The 22,135-nt window shown below is 40.3% G+C and overlaps 1 protein-coding gene across 4 annotated transcripts in view; it reads right to left on the minus strand.

Annotated features, from left to right (window-relative positions):
• The window catches only part of igsf9ba (immunoglobulin superfamily, member 9Ba), an 82,113-nt gene extending 62,452 nt beyond the window's left edge, over positions 1-19,661 (minus strand). The window contains exon 1 of one of the 4 annotated variants that reach the window (XM_022211581.2): positions 19,310-19,659. In XM_022211581.2, the coding sequence (XP_022067273.1) occupies positions 19,310-19,373 (64 nt within the window). In that variant the 5' untranslated portion in view covers positions 19,374-19,659. Of the gene's footprint in view, positions 1-19,309 lie in introns of all 4 variants that reach the window. The other 3 variants (XM_022211589.2, XM_022211598.2, XM_022211608.2) reach the window with 3 other exon arrangements.
• Positions 19,662-22,135: the final 2,474 nt, after the last annotated feature.

Consider the following 22,135-nt stretch of genomic DNA (forward strand, 5'->3'; position numbering starts at 1 on the left):
GGATTCCAGAAGAAAAGAGAGAACAGGCTCACATCCATAATGAAACACACTGGACACATTGTTTGGCTTGAGTAAGTAGAGTCACTTGACATGAAGCACAAGCTCAACCCCAGTGGCACAACAGTGCATGCTGCTGAAATCCATTGTTTTCTCTGCAGACAGTTCAGGTTGCAGTAGCTTAGCAGCTCAGCTTTCTAGCTGACATTATTTTTGGATCCTTGTAGCAGAAAGAGAACGCCTTGGACGCAAAATAGACTTTGAGGACTTGCGATAATATATTGCAGGGCTAATAATTCTCCAGTTCTTTTATGAGATCTTCATGAGGGGACAATCAGCAGAGGTTTGGTCACCACTTTTCATTTCCTTAATGGAGACACGGTAACCCAATATGGTTTATGGGAGCTTATGCAGGGGAAAATATTTATGCGTTCAACAAGTCATAAAGGCAATACAAGGGTCCATGCTTAAGATGTTCATAATAAACATCACTGTAGATATAAAGGAATCAATGCAGTAGAGAGATGGTTGCAGTTGAGGATTGCTTTGGCTCTGTAAATGTCAACAGATACCAAGTCTCAGAGTGAAGACTGAAACTCTCCAAATATACAGAGGTACAAATCTGTTGAGTAAGATCTGCATAAATCACGCTATCTAATAAATCCTGTGGACCAATATGTTTTATGTATCTATCGTCGGCCTATAGCGGATTTATGGCCATGATCATGAATTCTTGAAGGGTAACAATTCAGTCACCTGCCAGATAAATCACCTATGTGGCAAGCAGTTCATGTACAAAAGCAAAACAGAGGAGGAATAATTCTTCTGTGCTTGGCACTGGTTAAACAGGAGTGTCACGATGAGTTAAAGTATGAACAAGAGCTGCAACTAAGAATTGTTTTCCTTATCGATCAATCTGCTAATTACTGTCTCAATTAATCCTTTGCTCTATACAACGTTGGGAAATAGTGAAAATACCTGTTAGCTAAAAATGTCTTTCAATGTCCCACCAACAGGCCAAAACCAGTTTATTGTTTAAACCTTTTTTGCCACATAACCACTTAGAAATCCCCTACTGTGCCCCATTTTGGCAAATTATTTTAAGTCTCTCATATCTTTAGAATGTTTCCTTTAATTTTTAGCTCCAAATATTGCATCGTTCATTTTACCGTGACTGTGTAATGCCTGGTTTGAGCCCTCTTCGAAACAGGTTTTTTTCAGTGTCTGTAGTTTTCAGTGTAGCTGAGCTGTCCATGCTCGCTTCAGGAAGAAGACTCTCTCTGTGCCTGTGACTGACAGCGTGGATAGAAACAGCTGACTACACGGCAGCTGACATAGGCGTGAATGATTGTGTGAGACCAGGATTTTTTAGCACAGTTGGGTTTTTATTCATGTGTATAGTGAGACTGGCAGATAATATTTTAGCAGTGTGGACCAGCAGCTTGAAATTGGCTCTGAAGTGACTGCTGGTTAACATGTAGTGGTAATGGACTGTGTTTCAGTCAGTGAGAGAAACAGACAAATATGGAAACGAGATCAGATTTTTTTAAAATGTGGCTGTATTAAAATGCCGTATATGTGAGCACAGAGAGCAGGAGAGAACTAAACTAATACTAGTTGAGTTTAGGTTGTACTCATGAAAAGCACAGTCCTGTTTACAGGTTCCAAAATGGTCCTTAAATTTCCTGAAAATCCCTCAGCTTCCACATAGCTCTGATATGTGGGCATACAATCAAAGCTCAAAGCGCTAACACTGAGGACTTTTCTAATGTTGGGGGCACAATACTATCAATAATAAAAGCAACTGGGAATTTAGTTCTATAGATGCTGACAGTGCATGAAGATTCTTGCGTTCACTCTTGCAGCTAATAGCAGGACATTTGGTCAGCTTTGCTTTGTCTGAGACATTTTAGAGTTAGCAAAAGCAGCTCTGGAAAAGCAATGAGGGGCCAAAAATTCTGCACAGTTTGAACTTGATGACTAGTGTCGCATCTGGTACATAGCAGTTTAGTAAAATTCTTACTGTTGGGAGAAAATCTAGTTGTGGGCGGGCTTGAGGAATGGCAAAAGTAAACACCTTCATTTCGTAATACCTTTTACTTTATAACTCCAAGTTTATGACAACCACAAAACACAATAAAAATGGATTTTCACTATACAGGACCGTAAATGTAAAGTGATCCGACTCATCCTCAACATCCCAGCTGTCAGAAGTTCCATTAAAATTTCTCAGATTGTCTGAATTAAGCATAACATTTGAGGCACAAACAGGTTAAACTATCAGCTATTTCACCCAAAAAAGAAAGAATTCAAACAAGTGTACAGCAGAACTCATCCCTTTGGTTTAATTTGTTACCTTTTAACGCTGCCTCAAACCCCAGGTCGAGAAACACTGATGAAGAAAGCAAAGAAATGCAGCAAATCCTGACACAACTACAAGAAATGTTTGCCGCTTTTGCTTGAAAAATGACTGAAATGATAAACCAATTATCAAAGTAGCAGCTAAATCGTTATTTTTTTTTCTGTTGTTTGACTGATTGATCGATCGATTAACTGCTGCAGTTCTAGGAAAAGTATTGCTGAGTGAGTTATAGCAGTCATTATTTACAGAGGGCCTATCGAATCAGTGCGTTACAGCGCCACAAAAACAATATTAAGAACTGAGTGAAGCAGCCAAAGACAAATGTTTACTGATATGCACAAAATAACAAACATAACATCATAAACTAATAAAAGATATGTTCGAGGTCAGTCAGCAGCCATCCAGAGCAGCACATGCATCATCACAGCAGTGCAGCCAGGAGACATGGGGTTAAATACAGACAGAGATTTCAACTCGGGGCCGTTTTCAAGTGGCGCTGGCTTAAAATGGCTCTCTGCGCAAAAAGCACGCTGCACTGTACTTTCAGTAATGATCACAGATTTGTACAGTAAACAGCCTCTCAAGGCAATTTTGGGCAATAATCAGGCAGAGCAGAGCTGGGGAAATGTTTCCACAGTAATAACACAAAATATGAAAACCGAGGGAGTTCAGTGAGAGACAATTTAAGATGAGCAGTGCTCTGATTTTGTGACGTACCCTTCCCTAAACCTCTTTTTTTTGTGAACAATGTTTCACCCGGTAAAACTAAAATTTAATATTTACCTCATGTTCGGATTTGATTCAGTGCTTGAGCGAGGAAAACCATTGCTCACTGCAGCTTGAGATTTTGTAAAGGATACATCAAAAAGTTAAAACGCTGCGAGTGTGTGTGTGTGCTTCACAGCGAGGAGGATATGAGCGGGGCTTTATGCTGGATGGAGCTCCTGATGTGGAGGATGTAATGGAATATAGACTGGACGGAGGCTGGAGAGAGAATCTCAAGGACGTGCAGCCACTGGGCTGGATGGGCCACTGACAGGGCGGTAATTGAATGCCAGCCTGCATGTGCTGAAGGTCACATCAGCCAAAGGCCTCAGTGTGTGTGTGTGCAGGGGGTTTGTGTGTGTCTATACATATCAGTGCATCAGTGCTAATCTGGGCCTGTAAAATTAAAGCAGCAGCGTCTAAACAACAACAGAATACAAACTACGGCTGTCAAGGAAAAAGTATGACCTGCACTTTTCTTCAAAAAGGAGGCAAAAAGATCTATTCTTCCTTACAACAGGTATTCAGACCGGCAACATGTTCAGGTTTGTGCCGTTCCATCATTCATTGTTAATCACCGTTCTCCACCCGCCAACCAGTTTCCTCCAACAGAGATCATCTCAATAAAACTACTCAGCTGCACAGGCTCCATTCACAACCAGTAGGTGCAAAGTGTTCTCTAAAGCAGTCTGCAGTCTGTAAACCAAAGGGCATTCTCCACTGCAGCCAACAGTTTTGTATTCATCAGGCAACAACCACAGTACTCAGGTTTCCATTAAAACTGAAGTGTAACATTACAATGCAAATATTTACTGTGATCCCAGTTCATCCATGACCAATATTTGGGTGCAAAGTCTACATAAATGTTCAAAACTATGTTTGTTTCACACCCATGTGAGCTTGACATCATGTTCTATGTTAAATCAACAAGTTTTGATTTTTGAGTTAATTATATTAAAGCCAATGCAGCCAACATTGTTCAACTGACAACACATACAATGTGCATGTATTCTATCAGTCAATTAGCTGAACTTAAAAATTTTCAATAAAATGATTCCTCTGCATTTACATAATTTCTGTCTTAACAGAAAAAAACACTAAAATTATGATTCAATTATTATTTTCCACCACATATAATTCAATTAGCAAAAACTACATTGAATGTAGCTGATGTAAAACAGTTAATCTGAATGTGGTGTACTCAAAACACTTCATGTTTCATCTGCAAGCTGTCTGTAATACATGTTTAAGTAACATGAGCTAGGCACAGTTCAGAGTGAATTCACCAGTTCAGTGCTAATAAACCAGTGCAGAAGAAGATGGTGCAATAAGCTTAACCCTCTGAACCCCACACAGTTTCTGGGCGGTTTTGTTGTTTTTTGCTTCTGTCACTTTTTTTTTCTTTTATCACTGTGGGCTCATTTATCACTGCAATATAAAGTCAGAGAGGAAAAAAAGTACTTTGTGCAGTATGACACGGTTATAATACCATAAATCATAAACTAAAGAAAAAATGAAAGTTGAATTTCTGTGCCAATACTGAAACTTTTAATTTGTTTCCATACTTGTTACCTACTGTATCTGTTCTGTGCACAGCCTGCCATGCAGCCGAAATGTCCCTAACTTTTTGTGACGTGACTGTTGGTTGCAGTTGAATCGCTAATGGTTTCATGGACAGGCAGAGAAATGCAGAATTTTCTGTTTTTTCCATAATCAAGTTAGAGCAAATTTTATATGTATGTATACACTGCTCCAAAAAATTAAAGGAACACTTTGAAAATACATCATATTTCAATACGAGGAAAAAACAAACTGGATATTAGCATTGATATGGACTGGATAATGTGTTAGGAATGAAAAGTGCCACATTGTTTGATGGGAATGAAAATTATCAACCCCCCAGGAGGGCTAAATTCAAGACACCCCAAAATCAAAGTGAAAAACTGATGTGGCAGGCTAGTCCATCTTTCTGAAATTCGTTGGTAGCAATTCAAAATTAGACCCTCCAGAAAAACGCGGGCAAAAATCCTTGATTATGCGAATAAATATGCGGGGTTTTTATGCCATTTTATGCGGGGAAATTGTGGAAAGTTGCAAAGTATGCGAATAGTTGTGAAATATGCAAAAATATGCGCGATTCACCTGCCGTCTGACCGCGGAGGGATGTGTCCTCTAATCAGACACTGGGACTGCTGCGGGGTTACTGGACTGACAGCCTGTGCTGTGGGAGGGTTAGAAGCTCACAGCAGCACCTGCTGCTCATTTAAAACAGTAACTGCAGAATGATCCGAGTTTTCCTGTCAGTCTTCAAAACGGCAGAAAAAGTCGCTAGATTTGTGACTAGTCGCTTTTGACAAAAAAAGTTACTAGGACGCTTTGGAAAGTCGCTAGATTTAGCGAGAAAGTCGCTAAGTTGGCAACACTGGCGCCGCGCTCCGCATCAGCTCATGCTTCTAGTGTGTGTGTGAATGCGCAAAATGATGACGTCAGGCCAGGCGTCACATAAAAACCCACTCACAACTTCATTTATATTGGTTATAGTTTTCTCATTTTATGCGGAAATTGTGAAATCAAGCGGGACCTTCATATTTCTCTTTTTTTTCGTGGAAATGTGAGATTCTTGCGGGAATTATGCACTGTTTTGCGGGGATTATGCGGCCTTTTGGGAAATAATTGACCCTGCATAATCAGCGGCATTTTGGTGATTAATGCAGGAATTCATGCGATCGCATAATCGCGTTTTTCTGGAGGGTCTACAAAATGGTATTCAGTAGTTTGTATGGCCTCCATGTGCTTGTATGCATGACTGACGATGTCGGGACAAGCTCTGAATGAGACGACAGATGGTGTCCTGGGGTATCTCCTCCCAGAACCGGACCAGGGCATCGCTGAGCTCCTGGACAGTCTGAGGAGCAACCTGATGGTGTCGGATGGAACAAAACATAATGTTCCAAAGGTGTTCTATTGGATTCAGGTCAGGTGAGCATGGGGGCCAGCTAATGGTATCAGTTCCTTCATCCTCCAGGAACTGCATGACTTCTCTTACCACATAAGACTGGGCATTGTCGTGCACCAGAAGGAATCCAGGACCACTGCACCAATGTAGGGTCTGACAATGGGTCAAAGGATTTCATCCTGATACCTAATGGCAGTCAGAATGCCATTGTCCAGCCTGTAGAGGTCTGAGCGTCCCTCCATGGATATGCCTCCCCACACCATCACTGACCCACCACCAAACCGGTCATGCTGAACAATGTTACAGGCAGCATAACGTTCTCCACGGCTTCTCCAGACCCTTTCATGCCTGCCACATGTGCTCAGGGTGAACCTGCTCTCATCTGTGAAAAGCCCAGGGCACCAGTGGTGGACTTGCAAATTCCTGTGTTCTATGGCAAATGCCAGCCGAGCTCCACGGTGCTGGTCAGCGAGCACAGGGGCACTAGAGGACGCTGGGCCCTCAGACCACTCTCATTACATCTCTTTCTGATTGTTTGATCAGAGACATTCACACCAGTGGTCTGCTGGAGCTCATTTTGTAGAGCTATTGCAGCGCTCATCCTGTTCCTCCTTGCTCAAAGGAGCAGATACCTGTCCTGCTGATGGGTTGAGGACCTTCTACAGTCCTGTCCAGCTCTCCCAGACTAACTGCCTGTCTCCTGGAATCTCCTCCATGAACTTGAGAATGTGCTGGGAGACACAGCAAACCTTCTTGCAATGGCACGCATTGATGTTTCATCCTGGAGGAGTTGGACTCTCTGTGGAACCTCTGTAGGGTCCAGGTATCGCCTCATGCTACCAGAAGTGACACTTACCCTAGCCAAATCCAAAACTAGTGAAAAACAGTCAGAAAACATTAGGAAGGAAAAAAAATGTCAGTGGCCTTCACCTGTAAACTCATTCCTGTTTTGGGGGTTGTCTCATTGTTACTCCTCTATCAATCAATCAATCTTTATTTATAAAGCCCTTTTCATGCCAGGGAGCAGCTCAAAGTGATTTACATAAAAACAATGCACCAATTAAAAGCACTTAATACTAGTGCATCTGTTGTTAATTTTATGAACACCAAAGCAGCTGAAACCGACTAAAAAGCCCCTCAGTTACTTACTTGACCAGATCAGTATCCCACATGTTTCACTGATTTGATACAATACTTAGATTAAAAAGTGTTCCTTTAATTTTTTTGAGCAGTGTATATATATGGGGTGACTTTTTTAAGTGACATAAGTAGAATCAAGAGATTTTAAGGAAATATTAGAATTAGTTAAGTCTCATGACAGAACAGCACATCACACATGATTAGGTCAAAGACCGCTGGAAGGTTGATTCCTTACATTTTTACATATTCTGACTCTGATAGATGACTTCCTTTTAGGTGACTTTTTTTTGGTAAAGAAAACATTTGCTTTAAATCCACTTTTGGATTTTAGAGTTTGGAGGGTTACATCTTAAAAAAAGCATCACTCAAACCTCAAACGGTGGAATTATGACACGAGAGGAAGGTAACAGAGTCGTCATCTCTCTACACATACATTTTCAATTACGCTTCTGTCTTCTGCTATTTTTGTCTCTCAGTGGAGAGTGTGGAAGCTTCAGTGGGTGTATAAGTCACATGCTTCATGTATGTCATGATTTATTCACAAAGTCTGATTCCACTGCACATTTTGCTTCGATTGATTCATGAAGAATGATGTTTCAGTAAATTCTTTGTTATAGCATGCTGCATTTAAGTTCTAAATCCACATGTCAACGTGATTCACAGATCAAGCAACGTCTGGAAACTTTCCCACGATCTCCTGTTTTGACACCATGATCTGATCTCATTGCTACTTTGTCTAGTATCTAAATGCAAACCACATGCCGCCCATTGATTATAACTCTGCACTGCTTCCTCTCAACCATTTGATCAGCTGTATAATTGTTCTGTCAATGCTTTTCCTTGGCTTACTCTGGGCGACTGCAAGCTCTCATACTGCTGGAGACTCCACTGCAGCAAACATCTGAGGAGGAATTTGAATAATTTCTTCATTTCCTTAAACTTTTACAACTCAGCCAAGCATAAAAATGTATTTGTAACAGTAAAAAAAAAATTAAAAAAAATTACAGCCAAATGGAAATGCACTTTGTGTCTACTTTTCGTGCAGGAACAATTCCAAGAAAAATCAGATCTCTTCATTATTTAGGCCTCTTTAATGGCAAAGTTCCTCCGTCGCTGCCAAGCAATGCTCAGTCAGGGATGCAACGGATGTGCTGACACCTGCTCGAACGTGCAGTAAGAGGGAAGAGGGATGTGTGAAATGGACTTGGCTTGCCAAAGGCACAAAGGGCGAAACAACATTGCTGGGCGCTGCGCTGCCAGAGGTGCATATTATAGGGCATCTTTGGCAGGAGCTGGAAGTCACACAGATTCCTCAATCCAGCCATGATTCAGCCATTTTTAGAGTCGCTCACAGCAATGTTTAGATGAGTTATAAATGCTGTAGCCAAGGTGTTTGAAAGTAATTATGCAGGGAGGAACATTGCTGCTTATTGGCGCTTTCAACCCCGCTTGTCTAATTGCAGCTGCTTATGAGACCGTTTATTCAGCATCGATAAATCACACATAACCATGTGGATGAAAAAGTCAAAGCAACACGGAGCTGCTGTGCTTCATATGAGCAGGTCAGACATCCACAGAGCAACATCAGCTTCACATGTCTTCCAATCAACATATCCACTTCCCTGTAATTCCCATTCATTCCCTCCCTCACTTCCTCTTTCTAAGAGTCTCACACTCGAGCTGCAGTTCAGAGCGACATAAGAGTGCTCACTGTGGATTCAACACTTATCTCTGCAGACAAGCACTACTTGGACAGAGGCATGGATATGTTTCCCCAAAATAAAGGAAAGATGCAAGAAATTAGTCCAAACCTGAAGAGGCATGCGTCTGGCAAATGTGTTCGAAGAAAAAGCAAAATTAGTGCCTTTTGTAACACATAGTATTATTACTGTAGTGCCCTGCCGTGAGTGCCACCACTCAAGTTCAATTAAATGGATTCAAAAAAATAGCTTATTTCTTCTTTTTTGGGGGGAGAATTTCTGTATGAACTCATTAGCATCATTCAACAACTGCATTTGCTTTCTTTCTCTCCATAATCTTTTGTTAATGACTGTTTAGCTGTGCTTTATTCCCTTTTAACACTTTAAAACACAGCTGTGGTCAAATACAAGACACTAATTTGGTTTCAATTTACATAATACTCCAACAATCAGTATTTTTTGTTTGGCATTCAATAAAAGAGGAATTTAATGCTGCTAAATCCATTAGTATTCTGTTCATACTTGCATGAAAATAATATGTAGTTAATTCTACTTATAATGTTAGAAGGAATATGAATACTGTATGTGCTGTTTTCACTCTTTTCCTTTACTTTCATCTATTTCATCATGTTTAACGCTAATGGAGGGGATAAAATATAGCAATACTTTCAATGTAATGCATTCCAGTACATCACCACCCACTGTGACCTCAATAATAAATATAAAGTAAAATAATCCCCTTTCTGATAACATCAGCAAAAACTGAAAATGCAAAAGCTTCATGGAAACACTGGTGGCAGAGTTGTTGTATTGTATTACACAAGTATATATCATGCTCTTCTTTTTGGAAGCTGGCAGCGGTGTTTGAAAAATGATGCCTGAACCACAAGCCGATGTTGTCTACAACTATGTTATATACATTACAATAACTTTAAAATACAGCTCACGAAGACTGACAGTGGCATAAACCAGTCAGTGGTAAATGTACTGTGGCTCAACCAGACGCTGGGATGTTCTAGTCGGGCTTTCAGTACTTTCCAGTCTAATATTAAACTTGCATTGAGTCCATCTTGAAGGCGCAAGTGTTCAAATGAATGACAGCAGCAGCCTTTTCTCCAACAGATAGACCTCTATCGACCTGAAATAATGAAAATGAATGCCTGAAATCAGCGGTTCACTGTACACAATGAAATGGCTAACCAACCTCATGAAGAAGCCTCCACTCTGTTAATGAAGTGCCTCGATATTATCTGTTCAGTCCAGCCCAGTTAACTGATATGAGTGTCCAGATCCTTATCTTCAGCTCCCAACCCTGAGTAATCAAAGGGTCGCTGACTTCTCTTTCTATTCAAACCCCACTATACTCTATCTAATTTACTGATTTGGATCAGGAGATGGCCCTCTATTAATCGCTCCACGCAGTCCAACAAGCCCTCATAACCACAATGACAAAAGCACATTCGTGTGAGCTTCCTCTTAGGTGTATGTCTGATTTTTCCACCACTAAAACTACCTGGTTACTGTTTGGTAAAGGGTCAAAACAGTTTGTACAGGAATCAATCTGATACTGGATTTTGCGGACAGATAAGAATCGGAAACTGTAATATCAATACATCAGACAATTTTGTTCACATGTGTAATAAAATTATCAATAAGGCAAGAAATGGGGTAATTATTTATTTATTTTTCCAGCAATACTTTTTGCAAAACGTAATCAGAGAAACTATACAAGGACATCATTTCTAGATTAGCCCCAGCCTCTTTTCCTGCATTATGGTCTGTAAAAAGCATTTTCATTGGGCTGTACGTTGTCCAATATATACAATCACTGATATATCTCTGGTAGGTCACTATTAACCGGTAATACCAGCAAGCTGATTTATCAGCCAGGCTCTAGTTTATACAAATAAATCATCCAACCAACCTCCTTCCTAAGACTTTTCATGGCAGTAAACCAACATTACACTGCTTCCACCTTTGCTCATTATTTGTACTACTCAACCAACGGCCAACATTGTTTCCTTTCATCCGACAATATGGACATCAGCTGAGACCTTCTGGAAGTACAAGAGACTGCAAGTGTACTCTCCCTCGCTTATTAAATCACTGTAGCGGCTTCAAATAACAAAAATTTACATTATAAAAAGAGCTGTTAAGTGAATTAAGTTATATTCAGACCACTGATGATTCACCAATAAATCAAAAATGACCTGCAACATTTTTAAACAGCAAAACTCGTACAGAGCCACTGATTTCCCTGCTTCTATTTTGTCTCTGTGTTTGTAAATGTATATGTAAATGTATGATTATTGTGTGAGAAATATGATAGATGTAGCTGATTCAAAGCATTTTTTGTATAAACAAGATGTTAATACAAAACATAAAACTTTATATTTATGTAAGATATATAAATGTAAAACAACTGTAGAGAACAAAACTCTAAAAGATCATGAATGTAAGCTGCATTGCACAGCCTGAATTACATTACACTGATCCACTGACTATTGGTTTTTCCTCCGTTTAAATCCCTAATTAATCATTAAATACATTTATTGGTTGAATGCCTGATTAATCACAAGTCTATGCATATTTGTGTTTCAGCTGCACGGAGAGAGAGAGGCGGCTCTGGTGTACAGACGATTTAACCAGTCGTAGTACAACTGTCATATCACCATAATATCATATTATTAGGACAAGTGGCGAACAACTACAGAGACGAGGACATAGGGTTAGTCCGTCCAACCAGAAGCACATGATCTGAAAAACTGGCTTTCCCAGAATGCTGCAGGCTTTGTTTGCAAGGAGACTCCTCTGGGACTGGACTGGCTCAGGGAGAGGAGAAGGGAGGGGGCATCACCAGAAAGAGCTGGCACATGCCCAGTACTGAGAGTCTGCCATCCACAGCTTGAGCACAGCCCCTCTCCTAAGCTCATTACTAAGCTTTACTCTCACGATTGCGAGCGAGAAAGTACGGCAGAGAGAGAAAAAAAATGAGCAGAAGAGAGGAAGTTGTACTGTGCGGCTGCTGGAAAATGGCAAATGTACAGTATATGTGGTTAAAAACTGGGCATCTGAGCACAGATATGACAGGATCTGGCTAGAAATGAACACAACAGCTGAGTGACAATTCATTAAATGCAATTAGTGATGTTTGTATGAGCTGCTGAGCACCATTATCCCCCAACAAGACAGTCCTGCTTCAGAAAATACTTTCATTTAAGTAGCTTTTTAATGCAGGACTTGAACTTGCAGTACAGTATTTGTGGTAACAGATCTGAATCCTTCCTTCATGATGTATCTTCGCGATGATAAGAAAAGAAATCAATGAATGAAGGCGAAGGGAATATGATGACACAGTAAATCCTCTCCCCCAATACAACCTGATATGAACCCATGCACTGTGTTGGCCAGCACAGAAAATATCCAGGATCATGCTCTACAAAGAGCAGCGTGCACTCATCTTATTGCTTTAGTCGCTATAGCAACACGTATAGTAATGTCTGTCCATTTACTCAGCGGTGTGCAGCATTTAGAAAAGCTGTAGTGCTATTTTGCTGTGTATGTTGCCCGTGTTTTCTGCTGTTCCCATTTTATAAATGTGGCTCTAATCTTCTTTTTATTGTTAGTATGAAGAAATACCTTACTTCCAAACACATTTCATTTCTAGTACAAAATATATATTTTTTAAATCACTTCAAGGTTTTACATCAGTGTTTAGGTTAGTGCAGATAGTACAGGCAGTTATGATGACAATTTCTGAAACAACAAAGCTAAAAAGTTGCATCTTAATCCTTGTATTATTCATTTATTTGTACTCAAGTTTGAATCTAAAAAACTATTAAAAACACATTTGTAATTTAGTTTTTATATTACCTACATTCATTTTTCATTAATCAGTGTTAATTCATTGAATAGTCAACTTACACATTTACTTACATTCAAGTCAAAACTAACTAACTAACACCTATCGGCCTTGAGCGATGTCTCGCCCACAGCAGCATCTGATTGGCTACATGCTACAAGTAATGGCCTATCAACACAGAACGACAAAAACACATTTCTTTTATTCCACATATGTAAATAAATTAATTTCAACAAAGATGGAGTTTGTGTTATTCTAAATTTTGACATGAATGTTAACAGTTTTTACTACAAATGTAAATCAGTTACAAATATTGGTTTCCTTAATTAATAATAATTGGCATTGATATTAGCCCAGAAGAAACCATACTGGTCAACTCCTTGTTGTAAGTCCTATCACTACCCAACATGAGTCGTGCATGCATAGGTGTAAATGGTTTGCAGCAGGTAAGGTCCACAATCTGTACTGGACTATTTAAAAGCACAGAAAACCTCTTCACAGTCTGAAGACATACACCATCACTAATCTCAGCACATACCTAGATGTTACTGCCAGTCTTTATTCATAAAAGGTTGAACATAGGAAATCGCAGTGCTATAGCAGAAATTAATGAAAATCCCCTACGCAAAGTTAGAATACTAGGTAGTCTGCTCTGTTGACAGCGTCTGTGTTACGTTAAGTTGAACACGCAGATGTCTGTAGCTTTCTACAAGTTTGGAGAAACATCAACAGTGAGCGAAGGCCAGTACAGATGTGAAGTAAACCTTTACACTCATACATGCACGACTCACATCAGGTAACGATGTATATCTGGTACTGATTTTCATCTCAGTTCAGATGAATTAATTGTGTAAATGTCAAGGATGATGGCATGACAACTGATAAAATGCGCTTTATATGGCATATGACCCCAACAACACTGACATACAATCATAATGTGGTTGCAGATTAAAAATCAAAAGTCCAGTTAGGCCTTCTATTTTTGACTTGAGCATTAAAGCCAAGGTATGAAAAACAAACAGCCACTTGTGTTTTAAATGAAATAACATGTAGGTTGTTTATTTCAATTTCTGAATTTGGATTCTGAATTGAAATGAATGACGCTAACATAAGCCAAATCCAAAACCATTTTTCTGTTATAACTGGGCGCACCGATTGCCTTTGAATAGTGGTAATCACCAGACAGCAACACCGCCAGGGCCTGGGTTCTTATAGATGTTGAAGGCCAAAAAACTAGGCATGAAATTTCAAAATCAAAAAGAAATTCCACTTAAATGTACTGCCAATTGTGCTCCAAAAGAGTACATCTTTCTTGAAAACTAGAATTTCTATTCTATTGTTGCAGTTTTGCAGTCTACTATTTTTCAAACACAGAAAAGCAGTCATCAGATGGAACATTATTAAACTGCACTGCAGCAGAAGTTTAAAGGGAAGACATTCACGTCTCTTATCCATATCATTAAAACTTTTAAAACACTAGAGATGTCAGACAAATTAAAACTGAGCTGTCAAAACATTTTCCCAACCATCTTGTGAAAAGCAGCCTCACTTCACATCCCAGACAGTTGGAGGATCCAGACAAAAACCAAAGACAGACCCATTTATCTGAATCACAATCTGAAGCTGCACCCACAGAAGCAGTAGGAGGGCTTTCAGACGACTCCTCAGCGCTACTGGGAGGCCTCAGATATGTGAGTGACATTTCTGACACCTTCACATATCCTGTCTGCTTCTATATATCTCCTCTCTTTCAGAAACAAGTGTGCCAAGCCACGGCTCACGAGGGAGCTCCGGATCCTGTGAAACATCAAGGAGGCGGCTCACAAGAAGGGAATTACAGATGAATACCATCTGGCCTGAAGCCAGCTTGACAAATGCTTAAAAAGTACCAAGTCCCAGCACAGGACCTGAGAGGAGAGTCAGTCTGCCATCAGTGACTCTGGCTGAAAATAGTCCTTCAAATATACCACTCCCCAACACTTGCCAATGACATTTAATTACTTCTATATTGCCGTCAGCGTCCCTTTTGTTTCACCTTGATTGGTTGCCAAGTCACCGTTGACTTTGTTGAACTAACCTCAGGTCTCCCTGACCATATGCTGTCTCCCTGACGGACACTAGGCACAATAAAACTTCTTTAAATGTCTGTATACTGGGACTAATCACTTATATTGTACCTGAAATATCCTGTGTACATCGCTGACTGGTTGAAAAGAACTCCGCTGTCCACCTAGTCAATGTATCTGATTACAATTCCTGAGAAACTGGACTATTTGCTAAATAATATTCACTTGAGAAAGTCAGAACTCAATTCCCTGCAATAAAGTTTAACTCATTATCCAATTCAACACCTACATGCAGGTTCAAACAACCAACATTTCTGGAACAAGAATGAGATGAGCGACAAATTCATGAGATTATTGACAACGTAAAGACGAGCACTTCTGTCGACCTCAAGTTTAGACAGCCGTATTTTTATGCTGCGTTGATGGGGGCGTGTTGTTTCAGGTCACTGTGAGATGACGAAGTAAGATTAAGTAAGGTCAGTTTGAGTAATACGTTTGTAAGTTTTAAGTCTTATCAAACAAACGCCTACAATCACTGCACATGGGTTTAATATACTATGAGGAAGGGCTTTGAAGATTACATTACAAAGTAATCCTCCAGGAATGTGCGCCCGCTTGCACAGGTTCAAGTTTTTTTGCAGTCGTATGCGACAGCACAACTGTGCCAAAGCAGTGGATTGACTAAATAAATTAGGGGGTTACTTTTTATGAGCCAGTGCTGTTTGGCTCTACAACCCTGTGCACACTGCAGCTACCACAAGGAAATATGATATTCCTTTCACTTGCAAATCCACATTTTTGCCAAGAACATTGCAAAACAACAACAACAACAACAAAAAAACAAAGTCATATCTGCACAATAGGTGTTTGGCTGCATATGATGGGCGTCAGAAACAACAGATACAATGCATCTGTCTACAAGAGTATAAAGCAGCTTGCATTTTAGTAACACCGTATGCAAGTAACTAAGCACATTTTTGCACTTTGTAGTTATGCAGTATTGTTGTGCTGAGCTCCAAACACTGCCAGAACAACACAATACGGTGCCTGAACACACTGTGCAGACACCAGCTGAAGTTTTTGCTGTTGCTCTGCAAACATGCTGCCCACAATACAGCACCAGCACAGACACAATGCAACACAAACTCTTTAGCCATTTGTGCACCTAAGATGGACAATTTTGGTTAGTCATCATTTAAAGGGAGGTTGCAGAAAATGTAAGTGGCATTTTGGGTGAAGAAAAGCTGACGCACCACCCATCCTTCCACCTAAAAGATCATTTTAAAAGCCACTTCACAAATAATCATTCATTCTAAGCTTGACACGTGTTGGTGGCTTTAATTTTTTTGTCTGGGAATTTCTATGGACACAACTCAGAGTAGGACTCTGAAACCGCAACAAATGATAATGCACCGCACGAATTATTTTTGCAATGTTTTTATCTATAGATCAACTAGTTTTATCATATCAATAAAAGGCCCATCACAGGGTACATTACAGGAGGAAAGTGAAACAATTTTCAACAAACCTAATATGATTAAAACTACAATTACATTAAATTTAGTCTGTCTACAATGTTCACCAAGTATTTGATGCTTTATGGAAAACTGTGATCTTATACTCCTTCTGTTCCTTTCACACCAATGACTGTGTGTACCTCACATTTTCAAGCTAAATATGTTTGCAGATGATGCCACGTTTACCCTCCTGAATCATGCTTTAGGTCAGTATGAGGGAAAATCGTGACCTGCGTCAGACAAGCAAAGAATGTATATAAAGAATGACTGAAATCACTGATTTGTGAACTGAGGCCTTGAGTTTGGAATTTGGTCATCAGCACTTTGGTTTTTTTTTAAATGCGACATGAATCTGATTGAGGACTCAAAGACATAAAGCAGTAACCTGACAGGTTGCTGAGCTCTAAAACACACCCTACTTTATTGCATATTTTGCTCTAAATGGCTCTATAATCTATAAAATAAACACCATGTTGTAATACAGGAGACTTGCACTAGCAGTTGAGACCATAAGCTCATTTGGAGGATATTTACTGAAAATAAATAAATTAGGTCGAGAAAAGAATGCATTTCTGCATTGGCTTTCATTTTCAGACCTGGAGAATATGTCCATCTTTTATATTTGATTTATTATATGTGCCACTAATAAAAACTTACATGTTCAAATCGATAATACTTTTCAGCACCATTTGATCAATTCATCAGCATCACATCTGATGATCAACATTATCAGTGTGATTTCCAAGGTACAATAGTCATTGTAGTTTCAACGAATTATCATACATGAATTGTTTCACAAATTTTAGCTATTTTGAAAGTAATTACCTAGGAGAAATGAAAATGTTTCATATCAACATTTTGCTATATAATCATCAATCCTTTGTTAATGCCTGACACTGAATAAAACTAGCAGCTGAGCTACCTTGATGAAAACATTTATTCGCTTTGTGTTTGACCTGCTGCTCCGATTCATGGAAAAAAGATTGAATCCACGGTGGCAAACTCATCATACTTCATCTTAAAAATTCATGTATCATTGGTAAACTAAGGCCAAAGATAGTCCTGAATTCCGTTAGTATATGATAGACATATGATAACCAGCCAGGTTCACCAAGAAATCATAAGTGTCAGCTTTGATAGACAACCAACAGCTGCTGTCTGAACAGCAGCTGTAAAGATGAAGCTGGTAGCTAGTTAGCTTAGCTTAGCATTTAGATTGTGAACAAGAGGAAACAGCTAGTATGGTTCTGTTAAAAAGTAATAAATATACCTATTACTCTAAAGCTCAATAAAGGAACATTATACTTTGCTTCTTTAATTTATACAGTGAAAAAAAAAGATTCTTGTATGGATTTAACATCTTTGGAGGTGCTGCTTGACAGATTTATGTCTGCAGTGTTCATGCTAAGCTAGGCTAATTAGCTGCAGTCTGTGGTTTTGTGCTTACCAAACATTAACGTAGCATGTTGAGTTAGTTACTTGTGCATCCATAGTACATATTTTTATGCTTATATTTTTGACACACAACAAATTATTTTAAGCTGTACTTTACTGTCTTGGAACTATGCACATATTTCTTCTCACTCTCTAAAGTCAGAGCATTAGTGACATCCAAATTGCAATATTATTATCAAAAACAACATTGGCAAAAGTGTTTAAAAAATAAGTCACCTTGTGTTAAACTGTGTTTTCAATGATTCTGTGTAGCCAAAGCTGCAAATTACTGTATATTCTGGGACACTAATATAAAAAACAGACCAGCTCTCATTTGTAATTACTAATAGGCGATATTGTGATTTGTGACTCTCTGGTGCAGCTTGTAAGACTTAAATCACCTTCACTGCAGTGCCGATACCAGACAACACCTTTGAATCGATAATATTAAACCACATTTACGCCTACATGAGGTGGATAATTTGTGCTTTAAAAAATGACACCCCAAGAGGTTCTTGTGTTCCTAAATCAAACGTTGTTTCGCTGCATTACTGCAAGTTTTAGTGAGCTTATCTCAGCCTCAGCTTGGCATCACAGGAGGAGCCAGACCTGCGAGCAGACCAGTTTTGACTGGGTATATGTGGGGTCATTGGGATCATTTACCAGGCGACAGCTTGGCACATGTCTCCCTCATCTGGACACAAGTGGAAAAGCAAGGTTAAGTCAGTACATGGGTCAATACAGAAGTGCTCAGGAAAAAATGGGAACAAAAGGGATATTGTGCAGTTTGTGGCTGCAGAAAGGACCAGTTTGTGCACCTCTCTGATCAGCACTAGGTGGGCCTGGCAGTCTGGAGGTGCTGAGTGCATCCCATCGTGTACTGTGACCCCCCTATTCGTGTGCAGAGTGTGAAATCCAGCATATGCATCCCCCTGCATGCAGCAGCATTGGGCTTTATCAAATTCAAGAGTGCATTTTATCTGACACGTGATGCATTATTTAGTTACTTTTCCATCTTCAAGGCTGAGACGGTCACACCCCTCTCAGGAGAACTCAAATGGGACCTGCTTTGCTAAGATACAATGCACACATTTCTTCTCCCCTCCTTCTACAAAATCAGGGGACGTTATTTCCAACCAAAAAAAATCTGCTTTTAATCTCACAAATGAAGCCTCAACACATACACCGGCCCATCACATCCAGCTATCTGTTCCTGGATCTCTCACTTGGCATGTGAATTATCCCATTGCAGACATCATGCATGTGAGCCAGGCCATTTTTTAAATAAAAAAAGGCATTTGCTGTTTCCTCCTGGTGCGATTTAACTCAACTTTCACGTGACATGTTAGATATGCAGCCATTTGTTAGAATGAATCCATGGCTCGTATGAAGGGGGGAAAATGCCATGCGATTGAAAAAAAAAAAAAGAAGCAGCACCAAAGCGCACACGCAGAAGACAGCACAAATCATAAGCGATGTGCGGCACAAGATATATTGCACTTCAACTCACCTTGAGCGGCCGTTCCTCTGGTGCTGAATACACTTGCTATCAGAGTGGCCACATACCAAATCATAGTACTATTGCCGACCAGCTATTACCACGCAAAGTGCCCCGTTCAACCAATCTCTCATATTCGACCTTGCACCTCACGGTCTCTTAGCTTTCCAAAAAAAAAAACAACAAAGCCCCCCCTTTATTTTCTCCTCTATCATATCCTATTCTCTTTCCTCGTGGCGTTTCCCTTCATCCCTTCCCTCCCCCGTCCTTCCATCCGCATCCTCTCTCCCGAAGAGACAGAGCACCTGCACCGCCGCGTTTGTAGTAGACGGAGCCCGTTTTTTTACGAGCGCATAGTGAAACCAAGTGTGAGAATGCAGCCACAGGTCCGCCTCTGCCGCGCTCCGATTGGCTGCCGACGGAGGCTTTGGGGCGTGTATTGGTCCTCCGTGCGCACCCGCACCCCGAATGACAGGCGCGCGGCCAGTGCGCCGATTCAAGGTGAGTTGGAGCGTGCCGTAGTAGTGGAGCCGCAGTATCATGCGCATTGACAAGACGAAGAGCGCCTCGTCCACATCTTTAAATACAGAAAACTGGCCCCCACGTGCAACCTCATCCATTCATCCACACACCCCTTCTCTCTCTTTTTGTTTTTTCTATGTGTGCATGATCCCCTCATATCATATCAGGTCATATCAATACTGGCCCCCTCCGGCTGTTTATGCTGTTTAATAAAAACGGGGGGACGCTGGTGGTGTGACTCATCCGTGGCTCACCCCCATAGCCCCCGGGCTGTTGTCATGTCGCTGTCGCCGACATTAAAATGATTTTTTTTTTCTTTTTTGTATCACGACCGCGCCGTGCCTGGTGCTTTGATGGGTGTGGCGACACATACAATACAGTCTGTTTTTTTTTTCCTCGACGGCCGAGCGAGAGGATGCGGCTCCATCACTGCGCACGCATGGTCACCGCTGATAAGGAGGATGCTGCCTTCTCAGATTCACTCCCCTCTCTCTCTCTGTGTGTGTGTGTTTTTTCTACATGCATGACCACAGAGGGATTCATAACGCCCTGTGCTGCCTCTCGCTTCCTCCTCGACATCAGCTCAGATCTCACCCAAATAACGCGCCGCTCACGCTTGCTGCTGCTGCTGCTGCTGCTGCTGCGTCAGGCTGCTGGATGATCAACATTTAGGCGATCTATCATTTGGAGCATATTTTTACGAATATTTCAGCAGATTTATTTGTCTCGACGCTCATGTCTGTCTGTCTCCCCTCCCTTCCCTCCCGTCTCTCTCTCTCTCTCTCTCTCTCTCTCTCTCTCTTGAGACTGTCATGTTCCAGCCTGAAATCAAAGAAAATCTAAAAATGTGCCCAAAAAAATCAAAGGCGTTTCTGTCTACAAGCCTTCTTTTAGTGATATTGTCATACATCATTTGCACTATTTTTTGTTACATCCAGATGGAGGGCCACACTTTTATATGTATACATATGCTCCTTGACATGTAACCTGTAAGTCTCTTGACCTCTAGAGGGGTCAGTACCATTTTTTCCTGACTATATCCCCCCATTGTTTATTTTGATAATGGTCACACTGGCTCCAAATACTCCCATGGGTGCCAGGTTCACATTTTAGTGACTGTGAAGGCTAAAGCAACACAGGATTTATATAATTTAATATGCATGAAACTCCTCAGTGACCCTCTTGCACAAAAGTATTTGCAGTTGCACATTTATTCAGGTTTAATGCTTCACCTATCTCTGTGTTAGTATTACACTTAAAAAGTCAAATGAAGTCACCATTATTTACACAGCAAATTTAAGACAGCACAAAAGCCAAAGTGGTTTCCAATTAAGAAGTGAGATTGTTGTTGAAGAAAAAATGCCCGACTAGTTTAAATATTAGAGGAAAGACTCTCCAGTGTGATTTATGATGCAAATTTATGGGTAAAATCCAGCGAAATTACACACGATAAAATCTGTTTTAGGTTAAGACACTACAGTATTTTTAATTATGGAGATTTGCCTGACTACTTTAAAACTTAAGACCCTACAAAATAAACAGGGAAAACCAAACAAATTCAAAGATTTCTTGCCTGTAAGCATATTAGCAACAGAACCAGGCTGAGGCAGGGCTGACATCTGCCTCGACTGGTAGGGGTGAAGGTAAAGGTGGAGAGAGAGGAACAATCACGGAGACAAACAACAACAAACAACAAACAAGAGGACAAAAACTCTGGACAGATGCATGGGACAAGTTGCTGCTGATCAGAAATGTACCAGAGACACCTGCAGAGAGTTGCATGGAGAGAGAGGACAAGAGAGGACAAAGTACGAACTATGGAAGAAGGAAAACACAAGGTTAATAAGATGCAATAATGTACATAAATGCATGGAGGAAATAACAAGGATGAGCATATGCGAAGACAGCAGACAAGGAGAAACAGCTCGCCTGGCTCATATTTGTCGAGCAATACCTCCAAAGCTGCTTAATCCTGACAACAAATTTTCTCTGTAAAGAAAAAATATGCAACTGTTACATGTGATTTTACTGAGCTTTAGAGTAGTAGATATATTTTGTTATCTTTTGTCAGGACCATGCCCACTGTTTCGCCCTACTCCTAGTCTTATTGCTAAACTAAGCTAACCAGCTGCTGTCCTGCTGTTCAGACATGGCAGTGTGGTTTCAATTTCCCCACCTAACTCTCAGTAATAGTGTAAATAAACACACAGAGTAAATGACAAAGATGAACATATGTAAAGTCAGTCAAAAGAACAGGATTACCAAAATAAAGCATACTGACTGGATTTTTTTTTTTTTAAAGAGCTATAATAGCAA

The sequence above is a fragment of the Acanthochromis polyacanthus genome, chromosome 13, assembly GCF_021347895.1.
Source record: "Acanthochromis polyacanthus isolate Apoly-LR-REF ecotype Palm Island chromosome 13, KAUST_Apoly_ChrSc, whole genome shotgun sequence".
NCBI classification, from domain to species: Eukaryota; Metazoa; Chordata; class Actinopteri; family Pomacentridae; genus Acanthochromis; species Acanthochromis polyacanthus.